At 51.3% G+C, this 21,676-nt stretch overlaps 1 protein-coding gene across 3 annotated transcripts in view; it reads right to left on the reverse strand.

Moving 5' to 3' along the window:
• The window catches only part of SHF (Src homology 2 domain containing F), a 62,721-nt gene extending 41,270 nt beyond the window's left edge, over nt 1–21,451 (reverse strand). For all 3 annotated transcript variants that reach the window (XR_004002438.1, XM_030578817.1, XM_030578816.1), the window contains exon 1: nt 21,128–21,451. Coding sequence is in view for 2 of the 3 variants with exons in the window: in XM_030578817.1 (XP_030434677.1) it covers nt 21,128–21,451 (324 nt within the window). In the remaining variant the exon portion in view is untranslated. The remainder of the gene's footprint in view (nt 1–21,127) is intronic.
• Nucleotides 21,452–21,676: the final 225 nt, after the last annotated feature.

The following is a 21,676-nucleotide window of genomic DNA, read 5'->3' on the forward strand; positions in this document are numbered from 1 at the left end:
ATATCTATTCAAGAGACACCATCATAGGACCTAACCACATCAGCCACACCATCAGGGGCTCATTCACCTGCACATCTACCAATGTGACATATGCCATCATGTGCCAGCAATGCCTCTCTGCCATGTATATTGGCCAAACTGGACAGTCTCTATGCAAAAGAATAAATGGACACAAATCTGACAAATGGAATTATTAAAAAAACAGTAGGAGAACACTTCAATATCCCTGGGCGCTCAATAACAGATCTAAAAATGGCAAATCTTCAACAAAAAAACTTCAAAAACAGACTCCAATGTGAAACTGCAGAACTCGAATTAATTTGCAAACTAGATACCATGAGATTAGGCCTGAATAAAGACTGGGAGCGGTTGGGTCATTACAAAACCGAAACCTAATTTCCCCCATTCTAATTTCCCCCTACTGTTACTCACACCTTCTTGTCAACTGTTTGAAATGGGCCACTCTCACGAACACTACAAAAGTTATTTTTCTTCCCTTGGTATCCTGCTGTTAATTGAATTGTCTCGTTAGACTGACCTCACACCTGATAAGGCAACTCCCATCCGTTCATGTATTTATACCTGCTCCTGTATTTTCCACTCCATGCATCTGATGAAGTGGGTTCTAGCCCATGAAAGTTTATGCCCAAATAAATTTGTTAGTCTCTAAGGTGCCACAAGGACTCCTCATTGTTTTTGCAGATACATAGTTAATATTCCTAACTTCAGATACAGAAATGATACAGGCATACAAATTAGATAATCACATTCAGTAAATCATAACCTTTCCAATGATATCTTACATGAGCCATCTTGCATAAAGTATATCTCACTTATGCCATTCATATCATAAGCATATTTTCATAAGAAATGTCACATTCCAATTTGTAAAGCATGGAGTGGAACAACTCTGTTATTTAGCCATGGTGGCATTTTTTGGGTCCTCTTACTGTTTTTTCTTTTATTTGAGGTAAACATTTAATTTGAGCCTCTATTATGGTGTTTTAAAAATGTTTCCATGCAGCTTGCAGGCATTTCACTCTTGTGACTGTTCCTTTTAATTTCCATTTAACTAGCCATTTAAACGCTACTGTGGTGGGGTTCTTTGGTATCTCCCCCCAACCCAAAGATGTTAAATTTAATTACATTATGGTCACTACTGCCTAGTGATTTGGCTATATTCACTTCTCTGCCATGACAACGAGGACTGAGATCCATAGTTTGTCTCAAGCTTTTGGGCATGAAAATCCTCTGCATACACCTCAAATAGATGGACGGACAGAGAGGGAGAAACCCGCACTAGAGCAATACCTAAGGCGCTTTATCAACTGCCATCAAGATAACTGGTTCTCTCTCCTGTTTTGCGCTGAGTTCTCATACAACAACGCCGACAAGGCCTCCAAGGGGCAAAATAGTTGTCATCTTCTTTTTATTTTATTTTGCAAATTATGGATTCCACAGTGGCTTCCCCCCAGCTTTGCCAGAAGCCTCCCCCAGCCTAGCAGCCACCAACTGGATCCAATGCACTCATCATATTCAGGCACTTAGGGACCACCCTGAAGATGTGAAAAAGGACTACAAGCAGTAGGTGAACTGCCAACACCGGGAAGGCTCTGACAGTGGGCTGTTTGCAGCCAAACACTAGCCTACAAACAGGCCATCATGCAAAACAGACCACCTGTTCCTCACACCATTCTGGATCTGTTATCAAATCAACACTGACACCTTCAAACTGCAGCTCCTTCAGTTCCTTAAGATACATCCTACTTTCCATGTATCCCTTCTGAAGCCTTACACAGAGGATTCCTTTCCCAGCTGGTTCCAACAGAGAACATCCCCCCCCCCCCCCCACATACTATGTCCAAGGGCATGAGGAATATAGTCCATGCTATGCTAGACTTTAAACTGCAGAGAAGGAGACTATTACCTCATCCCTTGGGAGGGATGAAAAGTGAAGAGTGTTCCTGGGAACCTGCTGCCCATGTTCATGCCCTGGAACCAGTAAAAGGAACCAGGCCTGGGGCCAACCCAGAGGAAAGGCACCCCTGAAAGGGATGAGTTAAGCAAGGATCCGTGGGACTAGAACTGGGAATCCGGAACCTGGCATAGCTGATGTTCCCACATCACCACTAGGAAGCAATGAAGAGCCACATCCAAGGAGTGCTGTGATATTAGGTGCTGAAGAAAGTACTGCTCAAAGAATCCAGAGGGAAAGCAGCACCCAGTGGTGTTCTGATTGGCCTGTGCTCACTATTTAACACTGCTGGGGCAGGAAGTTATCTGGGCATCCATGCAGACTTCTAGTCTGCAGCAATGCCAGACCTCACCTTGCTTTCAGATTTCCAGCTCCAGCCCTGGCCTGACTGTGACCCTGACTCTTGCCTATTGATCCCGGCTCTAACAATTACCTGCTTGCTGACTGTCACCTCAGGACCGCCTTCGCCTTGCGGACACCAGCCCAGCTGTGCCTACTAGGCAAGACTGCCTACGCCCCAGTCCTTTACACGAGCAAAGCCAGCGAGTGGGGCATGAGCAAGCATCCAGTGGAGAGATGCTTCATGTCAGCATCAGGGCCACAGCATTCGGGAGCAACAGCAGAGACAGCATGAGAGTAAAGGGGGTTACAGGCACCCAGCAGGGCAGGTGCCTGCAGCCTTCAGTGCTAATGGAGAGGCAAGCCAAAGGCAGAGCAATCCTCACACTCGCCACCGCAGGGTGCCTGCCTAAGCCCACGCGGCTTCATTTGCCCTGGGCAGTGCCTGCACAAGCCAGGCTGTGAACCCCAGATGCAGCAAGGGTCCCTGGGGTGGAGACACCACAGCAGCTGCTCCACCGGGAAGCCTGAAGCAAGGCCGAGCAGGCAGGGCCCAGCCAGCAGGGAGGAGGCAGGCTGAGTGCCCAAGGAGCTGAGGCTGATCTCAAAGCTGCCCCCCTGCCTTAAGGCAAAAACCCTGCCTGGCACAGGCCACCCGGGTGCCAGGAGGTGGAAGTGACTGACCCTCAAGCACTGCAGCATTCCAAGAGCCTGACTGGAAACAAAGCAGTAGACGTGGAATTTACCACGGAGCCTAACACAGCCTCTCCCCCACGGAGGGAGCTGGATTGACCTGGTGGAGCCACCCAGCAGTCCTCAGAGCAAACCTGCCACAAGCCCGAGTGGAAGGGGCTCCACCTGACAGGGGGCAGCTGTCTTGGGAGACACCCCATGCTCAGACACTAGCACTTCTCAGCCTCCTTTGGGCCTGGCCCATCATCCACTCCCCCAGTGACAGAGACAAGCAGACATAGCTACCAAGGCCAGTCAGTCAGTTCTGGGGCCAACAGCAACTTTGCTGGCAGGAGAGGGGAAGGGTAAATCTCCAGCAGCCTGCACCTCCTGGCCCTGGGCACACAGGGCCCTCTGCAGGGGGAATAAAAATCAGTGATTTTAAAAAAGAAAAAAAAATGTAAATCAGATTTTTTTGTTTTCGCATTTAAATGCTAATAATTTTTTCTTTTTATAAATAAACCTGTTTAAAATGAAATCAGAATTTAATACAAAATATGATTCGGCCTGAGCTTCTTATAACCTTTTAAAACGTGTAATTACAAAAAAAAATACTGAGCCTCTATGAAAACACTGAGCTGCTTTTCTATATAAAAGAAAGAATCAGGGGAAACACCTCACTTTTGAGGTCAAGCTTCATAAACAGGGCGCACAGATCAGCCTGCACAACTTTGCAGCCTGTCTCATTTTCAAGAGATTTTGGTGAGACTAGGAAATTTGAGCTCCAGTCACTTTCACTCTGGGCTATTTGAACATTTTCCCAGGCTGACCTCAATTAATCAGTTTAATTCACTGACTACAGTTAACCCTTCTGTTTCATAAACCATTTAGTTGTAAATGCGAAACGTGTTTTGATAAGAGAAGTCGATGTATCCAAAACTCTGAAGGTTGTTTTACTTAAAAATATATTTTATATGCTGTGCTGTGTGTTTAATTAAATTCCAGTTACCACGCTAATGCAGCTAGATGTGATAACATGAGCAAAAAGTTCATTATCTATTAAATAAGCAATATACCATTTCCCAACATACTAAAAATTAACTAAAAAAGTTAATGAGAATGAAAATATGAAGCTATATAATTGTTTAAATAAATGTATATACTTATAGTGTACTCTCCTAGGGAGTAAAAAGCTGTACCAAATCTAGTGTAAAGGCTCTATTTTGCTGTAAGTCAACACGTTTTGATAGTTAAAGCAACCAATGAGCATTCACTGTTCTTTAGAAAATAACTTTATACAAGTAACTGACGCACAAATGGAAGTGATGATTTAAATCAATCCAGTCTGGCCCTCTCCCAGCAAGCTGAGCTAGCTCTCCAAGAACAGCCAGCCTCTGGCTTGCATCAGGAGGCAGGAAATTTGCTATCATTGTTCTCTGGCAGCTCAAAGTCATCCTAGGAACAAGCAGTGTACAGCACTTCCTAGCACAGCGCCTGCCCAGCCACGCTCTATTTACAGCCATTTCCTAAACGCAGGGCTCCCAGCTGGCTAACCAGCACAGAGCTGAGCACAGCCCACAGAGCTGAGCAGCACGCAGCTCAAAGCAAGATGGGGAGGAAACCCATGGCTCAGCTTGCCACTAAGAAGAGACCGGGTTTACCACAGCTGCTGGGCCCTGGGACCATAGCCACAGACTCACCACGATCAGAGCTGGAGTAAGGCCCACAGCCAGCTTATGGGGGCAGAGCAGGAATGGGCTATAGGGCGCATTCCCCAGCCAAGCTAGAAATTGCTAGAGTCAAGCAGCTTCCAGCCGCTGCACAGGAAGCACCCTGGGTTTCCAGCAGTGCCTAGAACCCAGGGCTGTGGGAACTGTGCCCAGACAGAGGAGCCTGTGTGTCCCTGCTGCATCTGCTCCACAGACAAGGGGTGGCTTGAGATGGTGCTGGTCCTTTCGCAGCCAGCAGGACAAAGCCCGGTGCTGGTCAGACCTTGATTCCTGGAGGCCAAAGCCCAAGTCACTAGCACAATGAGGTGGGGAGATGCGCTAGCCACACAGGATGTGTGAACATGGATCCTTAAAGAACACGCAGGGGCTGATCCACCCTCTCACCATTAGGGGTCAGTGAGACAAGCATGGGGGCAGCTTACCCCACATCTGGTGCACTCCGTCTGCAGCTGCTGGCGCAGGCCACTGAGCTAGATGGACCTCAGGTCAGATCCAGTCTGGCAATTCCTGTAGCCCTAGAAATGGCGCTGAGTAACAGGGGTGGGGAGTTATATCTTATAAACATGCATCCCATTCATATCAGATGTGCAAATACACAGAGACCCAGACACAATCCCCCTCCCTGTTACACACACACACGAGATGTCTAACTGTGCTGTAATCACACACCCCGACTGCAATGTGCACACGCACACGCTCTCAGAGGCAGGTACTCGCATGGACATGAACAGACAGACATGCGCACGCCACACAGGTGGGCATGGACAAACCCAGACACGCCCAGAAGCAAGCGTTTACACACAACCTCCACTCTGCCTGTGCTTCTAGAGAGTGAATCTTCCTTGACCAGCCTTCGGGAGGAAGCAGAGGGCTGGGGTTTCCCAGCGCCCTTGGGGCTCTGAGAGCAGAGACCTTGCATTTACTTTGTGGGACATGTTCAGGCTGTCTGGCTCATCCAGGCCACAGCGGCATCTCAGAGCCCTTTATGGCGGCAGTAAAGTTACAGCCAATAAGGCAGCTTCCTAGCAGGGAGAAGAGCCACATCTGTTTTCTTGAAAGTTCAAAGCCTTTCCTTTCATGTTAGCAATAAATTGTCACGATGAGCTGGGCTGCGTGAAAGCCAGAAAGGCAGGTCAGGGGCTTAGTTGTGAGCAGGATGGGGGAGGGGATGCAGTGTCTAGGCAGGCAGGCTCCAGGCCCACCTAAAAGCAGCAAGGTTCTGAACCCCCATCTCCTCAGGGATGTCCTGGACAGCTGCTCTGAACAGGCCCGCCAGCCTCAAACCCATCATGAGCATCGAGTGTCACTGGCAAATGCAAACCACAGCACAGACTCTGAGGTACAGAGATTCAAAGGCCAGAATTACTCTCTCTGTTAAAAATTTACACTGAATTTCCAGTCCAAATTAGTCTAGTTTTAACTTCCAGCCATTGGATGGTATTAGACCTTCCCCTACTAGACTGAAGGGCCCACTTGTAAATATTTGTTCCTGGTGGAGGTACGTACAGACTGTGATCAAGTCACCTCTTAACCTTATCTTTGTTAAACTAAATGGATTGAGCTCCTAGAGTCTATCACTAGAAGGCAGATTTTCTAATACACTAATCATAGTCATGGCTCTTCTCTGAACCCTCTCCAATTTATCAACATCATTCTTGAATTGTGGGCACCAAAACTGGACTCAGCATTCCAGCAGCAGTCCCAAATACAGAGGTAAAATAACTGCACTGCTCCACTTCAAAAATTCTCTGTTTATACATTTTCAGGATGCATTAGTTCTTTTGGTCGCAGGGTCACACTGGGAGCTCGTGTTCAGCTGATTCTCCACCATGCCCCCAAGTCTGTTCCAGAGTCACTGAAACAGGACGGAGCCTCCATCCTGTAAGTATGACCAACATTCTTTGTTGCTAGATGTATCCATTTACATTTAGCTGTATTAACATACACATTGGTTGCCTGTGCCCAGTTTACCAAGCAATCCAGATCGCTCTGAATCAAAGACCTGTCCTCTTCATTATTTACCACTCCTCCAGTTTTTGTGTCATCTGCAAACTTTACCAGTGTTTTCTTCCAGGTCACTGATAAAAATGTTAAATAGCACAGGACCAAGAACCAATCCCTGTGGGACCTCCACGAGAAACACACAGACTTGATGATAATTCCCCATTTTCAGTTACATTTTGAACCCTATCCGTTAGCCAGTTTTTAATCCATTTAATGTGTGCCATGTTAATTTTATATCATTCTAGCTTTTTTAATTAGACTGTCATGCGGGACCAAGTCAAACACCTCGCAGAAGTCTAAATCTATTATGTCAACACTGTTATCTTTATCAACGAAATTTCATTTAAAAAAAAAAAGATATTGAGTTAGTTTGACAGGATTTATTTTCCATAAACCTATGTTGATTTGCATTAATTACATCACCCTCCTTGATTTCATCATTAATCGAGTCCCTACCGCATCATTATCTTGCTCAGGATCAGCATCAGGTTGACAGGCCAACAGTTACCTGGGTCACCCTTTTAAACCCCTGGCATAACATCAGCTTTCTTCCAGGACCCCATCTTGGGATTTATCTGTCAGGGCATTGATCCATACATATTCAAGATAGTTTTCTTTCCAGTTATCACTGACTTGGAAACGGTGATGCCATTTTTGACACAGAGTGCCACTCCCCCTCCCCTTTTGCCCGCTTGACCCTTCATAAATAGGTTATAACCATTGATTTTACCATTCCAATTGTGCGAATCACTCTGCCACGTTTCAGCAATACTAGCTTGATTGAATTTATGCTCATAAATGAGCAATTCCAATTGCTCTGTTTGTTACCCAGGCTCCTGGCACTGGTGTACACACAATTCAAGAATTTCCTCTCTTCGTTTCCTTTGGTTCCTTAATTAATTTTGTTCTCAACTTGATTTTGTGTTGAGTGCCCATTTCTTCCCTCTTTTACCCTCCCCTTTTGCTATTAGTTTAACCTACACCTGACTACTCTAGCCAGCCTGTCCCCGAGGAGATTGGTCCCCTTTCTACCGAGGTGGAGGCCATCCAGCCTATACAGTCCCCTTCCCCTAGAAGGTGGATCAATTCCCATAGAACCAAAGTTCTCCACCCTGCACCACTCACCTGGCCAGCGATTCACTTCCAGAATCTTCAGACACGGTAACTGTGACATGATATGCCCTATTCCCCCAGAACCTCAACAGCAGGGAGACACAAATATAAGGGAAAAGACCGTGGCTTCCTCATCCCCTTCAAGGGCACACTCCAGCCCTTCCACTTCATCCCCAACTGATACCCAAAGGCGATTTGGATCTCATCTTTTACACACTGTTGCTCCAATATAAAGCTGTAGCTGTGCCCTCAGCAGCAGGAGAAAGAATTACGTCGTCACCGCACGGACTGTGGGGCAGTCGGTTGATATCATTGACACGACAGCACATGAGGTCACTGAGGAGGTTAATTGTGACCAGGGGAGTGGCTGTCTAATACTTTCACTGTAAACACTCCAGTATTTTGGAAGACCTCTGATGCCTCCATGGCTTGCACCAGGGCTGTGAAATTCAGCAGAGGGATAGCCCTGGGGTCAGGGAGGTGCCATTTGCTGAGTCCACCTAAGTCCAAGCAGCTTGGGCTGAGTTACCAGCTGCTGAAAATAACCATTTCTCATCTGCACGGTGCTCACTATAGCTTGGACTTGGCTTGCTGCCAAAACCCCTGGGCTCTATTAACCCCGCACACACATATATGCACACCTGTGCACACACACTGTCACTGAGCTGCACAGAGCACCTCCAGAGCGCTTCACAACCCTAATAATTGAGCAAAGAGTTCATACCCCACTGAGCAGTTACCAAGCTGGGAACAGAGTCCAGGAGTCTAACACAGCAGCCCCACTTTCTACGGCTTAGCCACCCTGTGTCTCAGACAGCATTTGCCAAATCTAAGTGTGGGGCTATGCTGCCTGTAAAAGAGGACTACTTGTGCAGATGTAATCTAGTCAATGTGTTGTGCATCTTCTCAGAGTGGCTGATCCACAGAGGATAACAGTCTACTCCTGCTGCCAGCCACTGGAGTCAGTGTTGTATCTCCAGTGGCAAGAAGTCTATGCTGAAGGTCCAGAAGGACCAGCCTTACTGATAGGAGCAGGAATCACAGCTGCAACAGAAAGTGGTTTGGTTTTGGGGGGATTTTTTTTAAACTAGGAAATTACACACAGAATCTATGTTAAAAAGTTATTTAAATTGCAAAGCTGAGCATTCGCAGTTAGGAAATGCCAGAATTTAGGTTGGCCATTGAACTTTAATTTAAAAGCCTTGCTTGCATGCATTATGACAGCCTGTAATTACAGGATCACAGACTATTCTTTGCAGAGGCCCCCTGCCTCATTCACTGCGCAGGCTGAAACTGCTGTAGGGATGAATCAGGGCTGTGTCGTGAAGGAGGCTGTGTTCTGTAGGACCCCTGCCACGTCTGTTGCAGAAGTTGGAAGGCGTGTAGTGAACAAAGTGCAGGACTGAAGATGAGAAAGGATGGCCTCATGGCTGTGGCAGATGAATGCTAAAGAGAACAGACCCCATCCCTGACTGCCACAGAGCTCCTGTGTGACACTGGGCAAGTCACTTGCACCAAACTTTTCACGGGTGATCACTAGTTGTGTGCAAGAGCGGCAGAAGGTCCCTAAAAGTAGGGGGCCACTGGCACCCGAACTGTGGCCCCGCCCACCACACCACCCCTTCCCCTGAGGCGCTGCCCTTGCACTGCCGAGGCCCTGCCTGTGTGCTGCCCCTTCTCCCTAAGCCCCCACCCTAGCATCACCCCTTCCCCAGAGGCCCTGCGCCCATGCACCTCTTCCCCCCAGACCTTGCCCCCCTCACTCACTCCTCTCTGCCCCCTCCCCTGCATCGCTCGCTCTTATGGTCGGTAAAAGGGAGGGGGCATGGCCCCCTGGTTTCCCTGTTCTGGTGCCTCTGGTTGTGTGTGCCTCATTTATGGGCATCCAGCTCAAGACACCTGGAGGGTTTGCAGGAACGAGCCCAGAGTTTGGAGTCAGGAGGCCCCATGTTCGAATTCTGCCTCTCACTGGCCTATTCTGTGGCCTCATGCGCTTGACTTTGCCTATATGTCCGCACCCCCTCTGTTAAATGAAGATGGCCCTTCCTCACCTGCTTCTGGGGATGTGAGGGTTAATTAGCCTCTGTCTGTATAGGGTGTGGAACTGCTCACTGCTCTGACGCACCAGGCCCTCAATGCCATCTGTTGGATACTCAGTCACTGAGGGCCCCAAATGTAGTGAAAACATGCACCTGAATCTCCATCTGCAAGTGTCCCATCTGGAGGAACCCAAACCCACCCCGTAAGTGCACGAGCGCGTGCGCACGCACACACACACACACACACACACACACACACAAAGAAGTTACATCCATTAACACCTGAGCTGCTATGATCCTTCACAGATGATCAGCAACCCAGAGAAGGCTGGGAGACAATGGATGACAATCCCCCATTCTATGCAGGGTTCACAGGGGGGTGCAGTACACAAAGCAGGGGCCTCGCGTCACATGTCAAGGATCCAAAGAAATCCTGAGCTTCAGCCCCATTCCGAGCCCCACCCATCCTGTGTGCTGAATGAGGCAAGGGTCCCGCCAGTTACAGACCATATCACAACTCTAACACACAAGAGGGTCAAAGGAAGGTTACCTGGACAACTACAAAACTGGCATTTTCCCTAGGGCTTCGTGCCCTGCAAGGTGTTCTTTCCCGCATGCAGCACTGCTGGCATGTCAGACATCATGCAGACATGAAGAATCGGAGTGGGGCTGTCACTCCACTGACCAGCTGCACAGGAGGGCAGAGGTCCAGATAGCTCAGCTCCCTCGTGGCAGCCACGCTCAACTGCCTCCTGTTACTAGTACGTGGTGGCACATTGCTCAGCTCCTGTTGGTGCTGGGACGCTGTCTCGGGCCGAGAAGCTCCCATAATTCGGAGCATGCTACGGAGGCTCTGCAAGAGCTTACAAAAACCCAGCCCTTCCCCAAAACAACACATAGTTAGAACAGTCCCATGTTCCTCTTTGATCCCAGCCCTGCCACTATTTGGGGAGCATGCTCAGAACTGGCCCGGCCATGGCGCTCTTGGACTAAGAGACAGGGCTGGCTCTGGGACAGCTCTGTCTGCAGCCATGCCAGGACAGTCATCTAGCAGTGGTGATGTGGGAGCTGCTCAAAACCGCACAAAGGTGACGTGATTCCCTCACGCCAAGCTAGGAGAGCACCAGACTCTGGGCGGCGCACAGGATTTGCCCCTCCCTGATGTAGACAGGACCAAGAAGGTGATGCCTGCTCTCCACAGAGCTCCCTTGGGTCTCAGGCTTGTCGACATTGAAACGTTCATTGGGATTAAGGCTGGGGGTGCACTTAAAGCACACTGGCTCTTCCAGGACAGCCCCACATTCAGACAAGCCCGCAGTTCTCACAGGATCTGTAGCTGGGCTCTTATGTCATTCGGGCGCTTTCGAAACAACACAGTCTGTGTTATGGTGTATAAACGTGTGCGCGCTCAGCTCTGTTAGCACAATGGGCAGCCTCATCTTGCTTGGGTACTTATGTTCACTTTGTACAAGAACAAACCAAACCAGACAGAAAGACAAGACTGAACATTAAATGTGTATTTCTCTCTCTCTCTCTCTCACACACACACACACACAAATGCACAGGCTCACACTACCACACACACACCAGGCCTGTGCACGTGACAACACACACATCCCATCACCCCAATGAACACAAACAGGCTGGTTTGTGCACTATTTTCATCAGTTCCTGGGAATTGAACTAGGAACCTCCAGCACTGCTACAGCTTGAGGTGGAGAACCGGTCTCCTTAGCTGGGGCTTTAATAACTCACATCCTGTGCATCTGCACTAAGCAAGACATGGACATGGACCATCCGTTCACAGGGGGTTACAGGCACAATCCAACCCAAACACACAGGTGCATATATTGTGTAGCACCCTAACGTGCACACACATATATACACACACACACCACATTCAACACACACCATACCTGTACACACACCACAGTGCACTTACCCCAACACAAACACACCAAGGTTGTGCACACACCCCAACATACAAACTTATGCAAACACTCAAATAAAAGAATCTTATTAATTATGAACAAGTGGCCTGTGTGAAAGTCTGGCCTGCAGAGGGGATACGGAGGGGTGGGCTGGAAGAGCGGCAGTGTGCAGTGGCTGCACAGCATGCAGGAGCGCATGGGGCCGCAGCTGTCTTGAGTAGGGAGCTTTGTGTCCTAGCAGCAGAGGTCAGAGGTAAGGGTGCCTGTAGAATCTGAACTATAAATGTCCTAACTTCTGGCTCTCTGCGGAACTACTGCTACTTCCAAAGGTCCATGCAAGTTCCCTGATAGTCACCCACTTGGTGCCCAGTCCAGGTAGCCCTGGATACAGCCACCCTTCGCATGGAAAGCAGGATTTTGTTTTAAGGATGCTGGCCAGGAAAGTGGGCAGTTAGACTTGTAATGTCAGAGGATTAGCACACAGCACTAACCACTGAACAACTCCCAGAGCTTTAGATCCCTGGGGAACAGGCAAGAGTGCCCTTGGCTCTTCAGAACCGTCTCCGACACTTCCCTTTTGGGGCTGATATTTATTACTGTTAGCCTCAGCCTAAAGGGGAACCGCAGGGGCAAGTCAGAAGAGAAGCCGCTGAGCTTTTCAGAGCTGGGAAAATGCAAGCCCAAGCTGCTGTCTTCTCTGAAGGCCATGTCTCTAGCAGCGGTTCCCCTCGAGCAGCCAGTGTTCCTGCGTGTGCTGTACGATCACGTAATGAACACATGCTCAGGGCAGGGGAGCCGTAGGAACTGCAGCTTTTCACTTTGGGGGCAGGTAAAGCTCAGCTGTGAAGGAGGCCGGAGGCCGGCTTTTCCACGCAACGCGACTTCTAGAGCAGAAGGGTGCAGGAGAGCATTGCCCCAGTACCATCACCGCCAGCCAACAGAGCTTGGGTCATGGGTGAGGCTCAGCTATTGGCCGATAAAGTCACATGAGCCTATTGGTTTAAATGAAGCTGCCCACAGAAGCAGGTAAGGGTGGAATGGGAGTAACAGCCTGGCAGTCCCTATGACTAGGTCTGGGTCTTCCCTGGGCAGGTCCTACGCAGTGTGAGAGACGTCAGCCCCTTGTCTACAAGAATGTTCCCACCTTCGCCACCTCCAGGGAGCTGCCCCCAGGGGAGACCCCTCAGAGATAGGTCTAGTGGAAACAAGACCGGGAGGGCCCCACTCCCCTAGGGCAGTCATCCCCAATGCTCGGGGTGGTGGGGGAGTGGTTCTGAGACATAGCTTCTCCCACAGAGCTAGCAGGCCACAAGCCATCAAGGGAAACAGAATAGCCCAATGCTGGGAGAAGGAGTCAGGACTCCTGGTGCTATCCCCACTTGTGCCAGTGACTCACCATATGACCCTGGGTGCAGCACTTCACTCCTTTGTGCCTCAGTTTCCTCATCTGTACACAGGGGTCCATGACACTGGCTCCACAGCACGAAGAGAACGCAGGAACGCTCGCAATGCACTTTGAGATCCTCAGAGGAGCAGGGCTAGAGACAAGCAGGAAAAACCTGCCCCTGCAGACAGCAACCTGCCGCACCACTCCCAGAACCTTTCTCTTGTGTGCCCCCCACTGGCAGCATCACACAATGGAGCCAGAGGACACCCAGGATCCTCCTGACATGCCCAGCACCACCACAGACCTCTCTTTGCGAAAAGTGCCCTCCCCTAGAACCAGGCAGAGTCACTCCCTGTGGTCAGCACCACGGAGCCAAGCTGCTATTCACAGCCTACCAGGGCAGCTGCTGTCAGCAACCCAGCAAGCACCCAAGGAAGCCAGCATCCCAAAGGCCGCGTGAAGCCAACATCCCAAAGGCCGTGAGCGAGGGTGTTTCTAAGAGAAACCTCCACCTCTGTTACTGGAACAGGGCCGAGCCAGGCCCCGTGCTCCCCCTCCCCACCGCATGGGAAGGTGTCTCTGGCAGGCCATGCAGAGCTGAGGGAGGGTGAGGTCCTGCTTCGAGCTGCAGAGCAGGAAGCAGCCTGCAAAGCCCGCCCTACACTTGGAGGACAGGCTGCGTCCCACACAAGCACAGAGTCCTACCGGTAATTCTGCATTATGCAGGGAGGCGAGGCGGCTCGCCTGGGGACAGGAAACTGCACCCAGCTTACCAGGCAGAGTGGGCGAGCTATTGCATTCCCCAGAAAAGCACATGCTGGGCACAGAGACGCTGCCAGGCTGGTGCCCTCTACCCCTAGACCTCCTGAAGGCCCAAGTAGCCTCTCCATAATCGCTGCCAATTACACACCTTCCAGCCGAATGTCTGCCACCTCCAGCACTGGGGGTGCCAGCCCTGCCCTGCAGAAATAACCCCCCAGCCCCACGCACATCCCAAGCAGTAACTTTTCCAGTGCTTAATTTGTGCAAGGGCTGAGCCCCGGCACCTCTGGGCTTGACAGTTCGGAGCCCCGGCACCTCTGGACTTGCTGCATCAGTTATCAATGTAAAAAACTGCTTGAGCCCCGGCACCTCTTTCATTACAAATTAAGCACTGCCTAACCCCAAGGGCTGATGGGCATAGCTGTTGCTGATGCACACGCATGCCATCGCTAGTGACACATTGCACTCTTGAGATGTTCTGTCCCTCCCCGCCCAGCACTCCTGCTCACGGCCCCTGGGGTGGCACAGTGCACCCTATGCAGTCACAGCAGAGCCAGTGCTGCCAAAGTGCACTCACCAGCCTGCCTGAGACACAGCTCCCAGACCACTTGAGCCTCTTCCTGCAGCCCCAGCACTGCAAGCAGCTGCATTGGCCATGTTCAGCCAGGCCTCGCAGCCCCACTCTCACCTGCTGCTTGTGATTATCGCTTCCCACATGCAGCCCAGCTTCCAAAGGTCCTTTCCCGTCCTCCCTGCTCAGCAGGCCTGTGAATTTCATTAGCAAGCAGCTCACTCTGTCGGATCCTTAACGAAGATGTTAAACAAGCCCCGGGTGAGCTCCAAGCAACCCCTGCAGCAGCTCACCAAGCGAATGCCATGCATTGCCATTAGCATTGTGCTGGCTTCACCTCACCTCTGCTGAGCCCTCATCTGCACTCGCAGGCCAGCTGATCAGACTCCATCTGCCAGAGCAGCTCTTCTCAGCCTGCTCCTGCTCCCTCACCTCCGAGCTCAAGTCCTGGAGCAGGACATAGCACAGACTGTCCAGGGCACCAAGAAACACTTCCATCGGCAGACAAGGAGGATGGCCTAGTGATTAATGCGCTGCCCTGGGACACAGGAGCCTTGAGTTCAGTTCACAGCTCTGCCACACATATCCTGTATGATCTTGAGCAAGTCTCTTAGTCTCTCTGGGACTCAGTTCCCATCTCTGAAACTGGGACTCCAGCCTTGGGAGGCAGAGTGGGGCTATGCAAGGGAGAATTCATAAAGACGGTGAGCAGTTCAGACACTTTGAGAACGTGGGACAGATAAATACCTTCCAGAAACAGAAAGCCCAGAGTCTTCACTGCATCAATTCCAAGACAGACCCCGCCCTCACCCAGGATTACAGTCACACTGATCTGAGCCTGCCTGCTGAACAGAGGGCAAAGACCTATCAGTCTGGGTAGAAGCCGAGATGAGGCATGTGGCCACAGGCTCCATGCCAAGGCCCCATTCCCTGCTGGTTTCCCATTTCCCTTACTCCTGCTGATCTGCCTGGTGTCTCATCCAGCTTTACAGCCTCTCTCTGCAGAGGAGAGAGTTGAGGTCAGAGACCTGGGCAGTGGGCTCAGCTGTGCCAGGGATCGACCCACACCAAAGCATGTTCCGTGCTCTTGCCTTGGTGAGAAGCTGCCATGCTGGACAAGTACCCAAGTGACCAAACCCAGTGAGAAGGTCTGGAGTGACCCTATGGGGGATTCCTGTGACTGGTAACACTGTGCTCCAGAGAGTAGGATTCTGGCAGGACCCCTCCTCCCAAAGACATGAAGGAATCTCCCATTTCTTCTCAGCCCTAAGTACAGGTCCTAACTCCCAGCCCTCATCTGCAGACAAGGTACAGCAATGAAAGAGCCGGTGGGGGTGCTGCGATCCATCAGAATGGATGGGGCAGCACTGATGCTGTGGGGGTGCATCACCTTAACTCTACAGCTTTTCAGTCTCTGAAATCCGGATACTGTTTTCCTGCATTCCTAACCCCTTCTGGCTCCCGTGACCGACTCTGGCCCAGGAGTCACACCGAGAACACATCTCAAACAGGACTTCTATTTAGAAATGTTCATCTGGGGCTTCTGACACGATATGCCATGACCCATGAGAGTCCCGCAGTGCCAGCACTAGCCTTGCATTTCAATGCTAGGAGTCGCACACGAGAGCAATGGGAGAATCTGGTTAATAAGAGCTTGTGATTATACAGAAGAGGGGAAAGAGGTTGGAGACATGACCTGATGTTCTCCGGGGTTCCAGGCTGGAGCACCTTCCCGGGTGTTTGGTAGAGGAAGACTGGTCTTGCTGGCACTCACAGAGCACTTTGTGGCTACAAACCCCAGCTGGCCCTGCACAGTCAACAGCTTTTCACTGTTTAGGTCTTGGAGCTGGTTCTTGGTGTCTGGCACTGGATTTCAGCAAAGGCAGCACCTTCCATGGGCACTGCCTTCTGCCGCCCTACATGGCCTCCAAGAAAACAGTGCAGGCAGCTGTAACTTAGAAAACAGATCTGGGGGGATGGAAGGGGGCTATGCTGCATTTCAGGACCCCCTTGACCAAACAATCCCAATTCACACAGCTCTCTGTCCCAGCCCTTAGGCTGCCACACCAACTTGCTAACTGAAGCTAACATGCAACGTCGGATTGGAGTGGGGAGAGAATTGGGCTTCCAGCAGAAACACTGCTGCCTCCTTTCCTGTGGTGCCGTCACTGCTTCTGCTTAATAAACGAACCAGCCTGGGAAGGACGGGACTTCATTTTCATTCATACATGCAGGAGACTTTTCCACTCCAATCTTCCAGCTGGTTTCTGGGTTTATCTACCCAGGAAACGCAGACAAATGGACCTCGTCCTAGAATATCGCCAGGGACTCCCCTCTCACCCCCACAAGCAGGGGAATCCTACATTCTGCAGTAAGACTCCACAGCATTCTGGAGAACCAGCCCAGGGAGACTGTGGCAGGTTCATTTAAATCAAAATGTCAGGTTTTAATTAAATAGGAAGGTGACTAATGCAATCAGCAGAGTACCCCCTCATGTTATGTGGATATTAAATTGAATGCTTCTTACCCTGCGGCTCCCCACCCTCCAAACACACACACACACACACTGCACAGCCTAACTACACTGCAGCAATTGTTATGGGGTAACCAGAGAGGAAGTTTAGCTGAATGTTTCTGCTACAATGACCAGCACTGATATAGTTAACAATGCTGACAATTAATTTGTCATCTTTAGGTTAGAGACAAACTATCAAGAGGTATGAGGCGGCTCCCCCGTCTCAGAGAGATTGTGTCAGGCTCTCTGCAAAGTCAGGCTGATGTTACTGAACACGTAGTACTCAGGGCACCTTGTCAACATTATCTTCACAACCAGGACTAAAAAGGGTTAGTCTATTAAAAAGAAAGCTCAGATTCGGGAGCACAACCTGTGACACCTGCAGTCCAAGCAACATTGCAGCCATGCACAGCAGCAGCCTGAAACATCTCTGATCATTCATTCTGACTTCCTGCATCGAGAGGCCAGACAACCTCACCCAGTGAACCCTGTATCAAGCTCAACAGCTGGAAGGTGAGCAACAGTGGATCTTTTAGTGAGAGACACCCAAACCTGCTGTGAAGACTCCAAGCAATCAAGAATCCACCACAATCCTGTTCCCATGGTTAATTACACTCACCACTAAAAATATGCACTGTATTTTCAGTCTGACATTGTCCAGCTCAGGGGTCAGCAGCCTTTCAGAAGTGGTGTGCCGAGTTTTCATTTATTCACTCTAATTTAAGGTTTTGCGTGCCAGTAACACATTTTAACGTTTTTAGAAGGTCTCTTTCTAGAAGTCTATAATATATAATTAAACTATTGGTGTATGTAAAGTAAATAAGGTTTTAAAAATGTTTAAGAAGCTTCATTTAAAATTATATTAAAATGCAGAGCCCTCTGGACCTGTGGCCAGGACCCGGGAAGTGAGAGTGTCACTGAAAAATCAGCTCACGTGCTGCCTCATAGGTTGCCTACCCCTGGTCTAGCTTCATCTCCCAGCCTCTCTCTGCCTCTGGCTGCTAGATTAAAGAGCCCTCTGCTAGCAAAAGTCTCCTCCCTGCACAGGTGCTTATAGACCATGAGTTAATCGTCTCTCATCCTTCTCTTTGAAAAGACAGACTGTGCTTTAGTCTCGCATTATAAAGCGGATATCCTTTGCTGAACGCTCTCCAATTTTTCAACTTTCTTTGTGAAGTGTAGCCCCCAGAACCAGGATCCAGTAATGGTCTCCCTAGTGCAATATACAGAGGCAATCTCTTCTCAGTATTCTGTTAAAAAATCCACCCCTCTCCTCACAGATTCAGATGGGGAGCTCATGTTCAGTTGATTATCTACAATGACCCCTAAGTCCTTTCCAGAGTCTCTGCTTTCCAGGATACAGTTCCCTATCCTGTTGGTATGGCCTGCACACCTTCGTCCTAGAAGCACGATCTTGCATTTGGCTGCATTATAATGCATGCTGTTTGACTGCACCCTGCTTTACTAAGCGATCCAGAGGGCTCTGTCATAGGGACTGGTCCCCTTTGTCATTTACCACCCAACCAATCATTGTCTTTGCAAACTTCCCCAGCAATGATAATTGATAAAGAAATTGAACAGTCCTGGGCCAAGAACAGACCCTTGCAGTGCCCTACAAGAAACATTCCACTCATTGCTGATTGTTCATTAATAACCAATTAGTGAGCTCTATCAATTAGCCAGTTTTAGTCCATTTAAAATACACCCTCTGGATTTTGTAGAGTGCTTGTTTAATCCAAATGGCATGCGGTGCTAAACCCAAGCATGTTATTACATCAACACAGTTACCTCTATCAACCATACTTGTCATCCTGTCAAAGGGAGAAATCAAGTTCATTTGACAAAAGCTGTCTCCCATGAAGCTGTGCTGATTGGCTTTAGTTCCGTTTACTGGCGGAGATCCCGTGTCAGTGGTTCCACGGTGTAGCCCAAGACTGGTGGTAGGCTGTCCCAGCTTCCTGTCCCATTTACCCTTCTTAAATACTGGCATGACTGTGGCCGGTCTCAGCAAGTCTCCTCCTGCCCCCTCTCAGGGGTTTGAGCTTCTCTCTTCCCCAGCCTGGGATTATTTCTCCCCGACTCAGCCTCTCTTCTCCCTCCCACATTACCCCAGGAGTTATTCCGTTGCTCCTGCTGAGGCCCATGGTGCAGTGCAGGAACAAAATGATGGAAGCCTCACCTCCCTGTGCCCAGGCAGTCCCTGCAAGATCAGAGATAGATGAGGCTGCCCTCTGGGCAGTAGCAACACACTGCTGGGGAGCATATGTAGAAGGAGGCAGAGTGAAGAGGGCAGGATAGTGGCGATGTCCTGCCTAATTCCAGTCCCTGAGGAGCTGGCACAAATGCCATGAAGTTCAACACAGGACAAACTCCCCAACAATCTGGAAAATGAAGCTGTCCATTGCTTCGCATCCGACACCCTGCCTGGACAGAGCACTAACGCACCCGCCTGGTCAGGATCAAACACAGCCCCACTGCACCAGCAGATGGGGCACGACACAGACGAAATGGGGGAGCTCTTATGCTACTGAGCATAAATTAAAGGAAAACCAAAGTGTGACAAGCTGCTTGGCTCGCTGCGAGGGATAATGCTGACAGAGCTAACTGTGCAGCGCTGAGCCTGCTGTAGGGTGTACACCAGCACTCGGGTAGGGACAGTGCCCGTCTTTGCACTGAGCACACTGCTGGGAACAAACAAGAATACATTGGGGATGGAAAAGGGGACCAGCACATGCAAAATCAGGGCTTCATCTGCCACTGCGCTAAGCCCGGGGGCCATGGCACTCGTATTTCATCCAACAAACTTGCCCTTCTGGGGAATCTACCTGTTTAAGGTGAGGAGGTGGTGGAGCCTGCCAGAGCTGCCTCTGCCTCACACAGGGAGCTGCTGTTGACATTTGAGTGGCATGTTCTTGCTGTCAGGACAATGGATGGAAGGCGTGACACTTACAGCACTAGCTCACACATAATGCTCTGAGCTATTTCGGCACAAGTACAGCTCTTAATGAGATCTCAAACAATGGGAGGCAGCGTCCCTCTGTGGAAAGGCAGCTCTCAGATTGCCAAAAGGAACCCCACTTGGCCAGGAGAAGCCTCTCTGCCAGGGCAACAGCCCTCAGCTCAGCAGCTGAAAGAGACAAAGCCATACCTCCTCCACCACCTTCCTGTACTTCAGGCTGCGCTCAGCAGCATACAGCAGGCACAGGGGGCTCCGGCAGTTCTAAGTCCCTCTTGCAGCGGGCCCAGGCAAAAACATGCCTGGCCCCAAAGAAAATGAAGAGGAGTGACTGGTCAGTGACTCTGGAGTTAAGCCGATAAGGACGGGCTGCTGCAATCCCATCTCAGACCCACCTTCCCAGGCAGACCCATGCATCACTTCCAACCGCCAAGCCCACATGTCATCAAGCAATGATTCACTCCGAGCCCCTATCTGGCAAAACCCCTCTGTGCAAGATAACCTCCAGGCTGCGGTATCGAGTAGCCATTAATGGCTTACCCATATCGCACTCTGCCCCTGCCAGAATAGACCTGTGTCCCTGGTGGAGCGTGGCTCCAGCACGGGTACATAGGTGCTGGAACTGGGGGTGCAGCCGCACCCCCTGGCTTGAAGTGGTTTCCAGCATATACAGTGTTTACAGTTTGGTTCAATGGCTCTCAGCACCCCCACTAGACAAACTGCTCCAGCGCCCCTGGCAGGTCGGTGGAGCTCCTAGGTCTTTGCTTCAGAGCTGCTCTGCCTGGCGAGCAAAGGGTTAAGCAATCCTGCCGCTACTGCGGTCTCTGACGGGAGGCGCCCAAGTTAGTGGAGGGTCCCCGCCGCCCGGCCGTGGCGGAGCAGGAGCGCAGTAAACAAACGCGCAGAGCAACATGTGGCCTAGCCCGCGCCCCCAGCTCGGCCTCCTTCCCGCAGCTCCCCCCGGCCGCGCACTGCAGCGGGGTCACCCAGGGGCGTGCGCTTGCTCGCTCGCTCGGCCCGGGTCCCGGCTGCAGGGCGCCGCGAGGGGCTCGCTCCCCGGGCACCGCGCTCCCGCACTCAGCCGCGAGCCAAGCGGGGACGGGGCGATCCCGGGCAGGACGCGGGGCTCTCACCTGCTCCGGGGCGGGCTCCTCGGGCGCCTTCTCCGCCGCGTCCACCTTGATGAGCCGGTGCTTGGGCGAGCCGTAGCGGGCGTCGGGCGCGAGGCCCCCCGGGCCAGCCCCCGTGTAGGGGTCCTCGAAGTCCCGGTCCCGCTGCAGCTTGTAGGCGGCCAGGATGTCGGGCTGGGCCGCGGCCGGGCAGAGCGGAGCGGCGGGGGCGCCCCCCGGCGGCGGGGGCGGCTGGGGCAGGCCCGCCCGGTAGTCGGGCTTGGGCGGCGCGGGCGGCGCGGGCTTGGCGCTGCGGAAGCCCAGGTGCTCCCGGAGCCAGCGGGCCATGCTGCCCACGCACTGCGGGGCCCCCCCGGGCCCGGGCCCGGCGCGCTCCGAGCCGGCAGCGGCTCCGCTCAGCAGCATCGGGACGGGCGGACTGAGAGCGCCGAGGCGGCGGCGGAGCCCGGAGCCCGGCGCCGACCGGGGAGGGGGGAAGAGCGGGGGAGGCGGCCAAGGGGAGGCGGCCAGTGCCACCTGCCGGAGCCGTGGCGCCTGCTGCACCGACCTGCG

The sequence above is a fragment of the Gopherus evgoodei genome, chromosome 10, assembly GCF_007399415.2.
Source record: "Gopherus evgoodei ecotype Sinaloan lineage chromosome 10, rGopEvg1_v1.p, whole genome shotgun sequence".
NCBI classification, from domain to species: domain Eukaryota; kingdom Metazoa; phylum Chordata; order Testudines; family Testudinidae; genus Gopherus; species Gopherus evgoodei.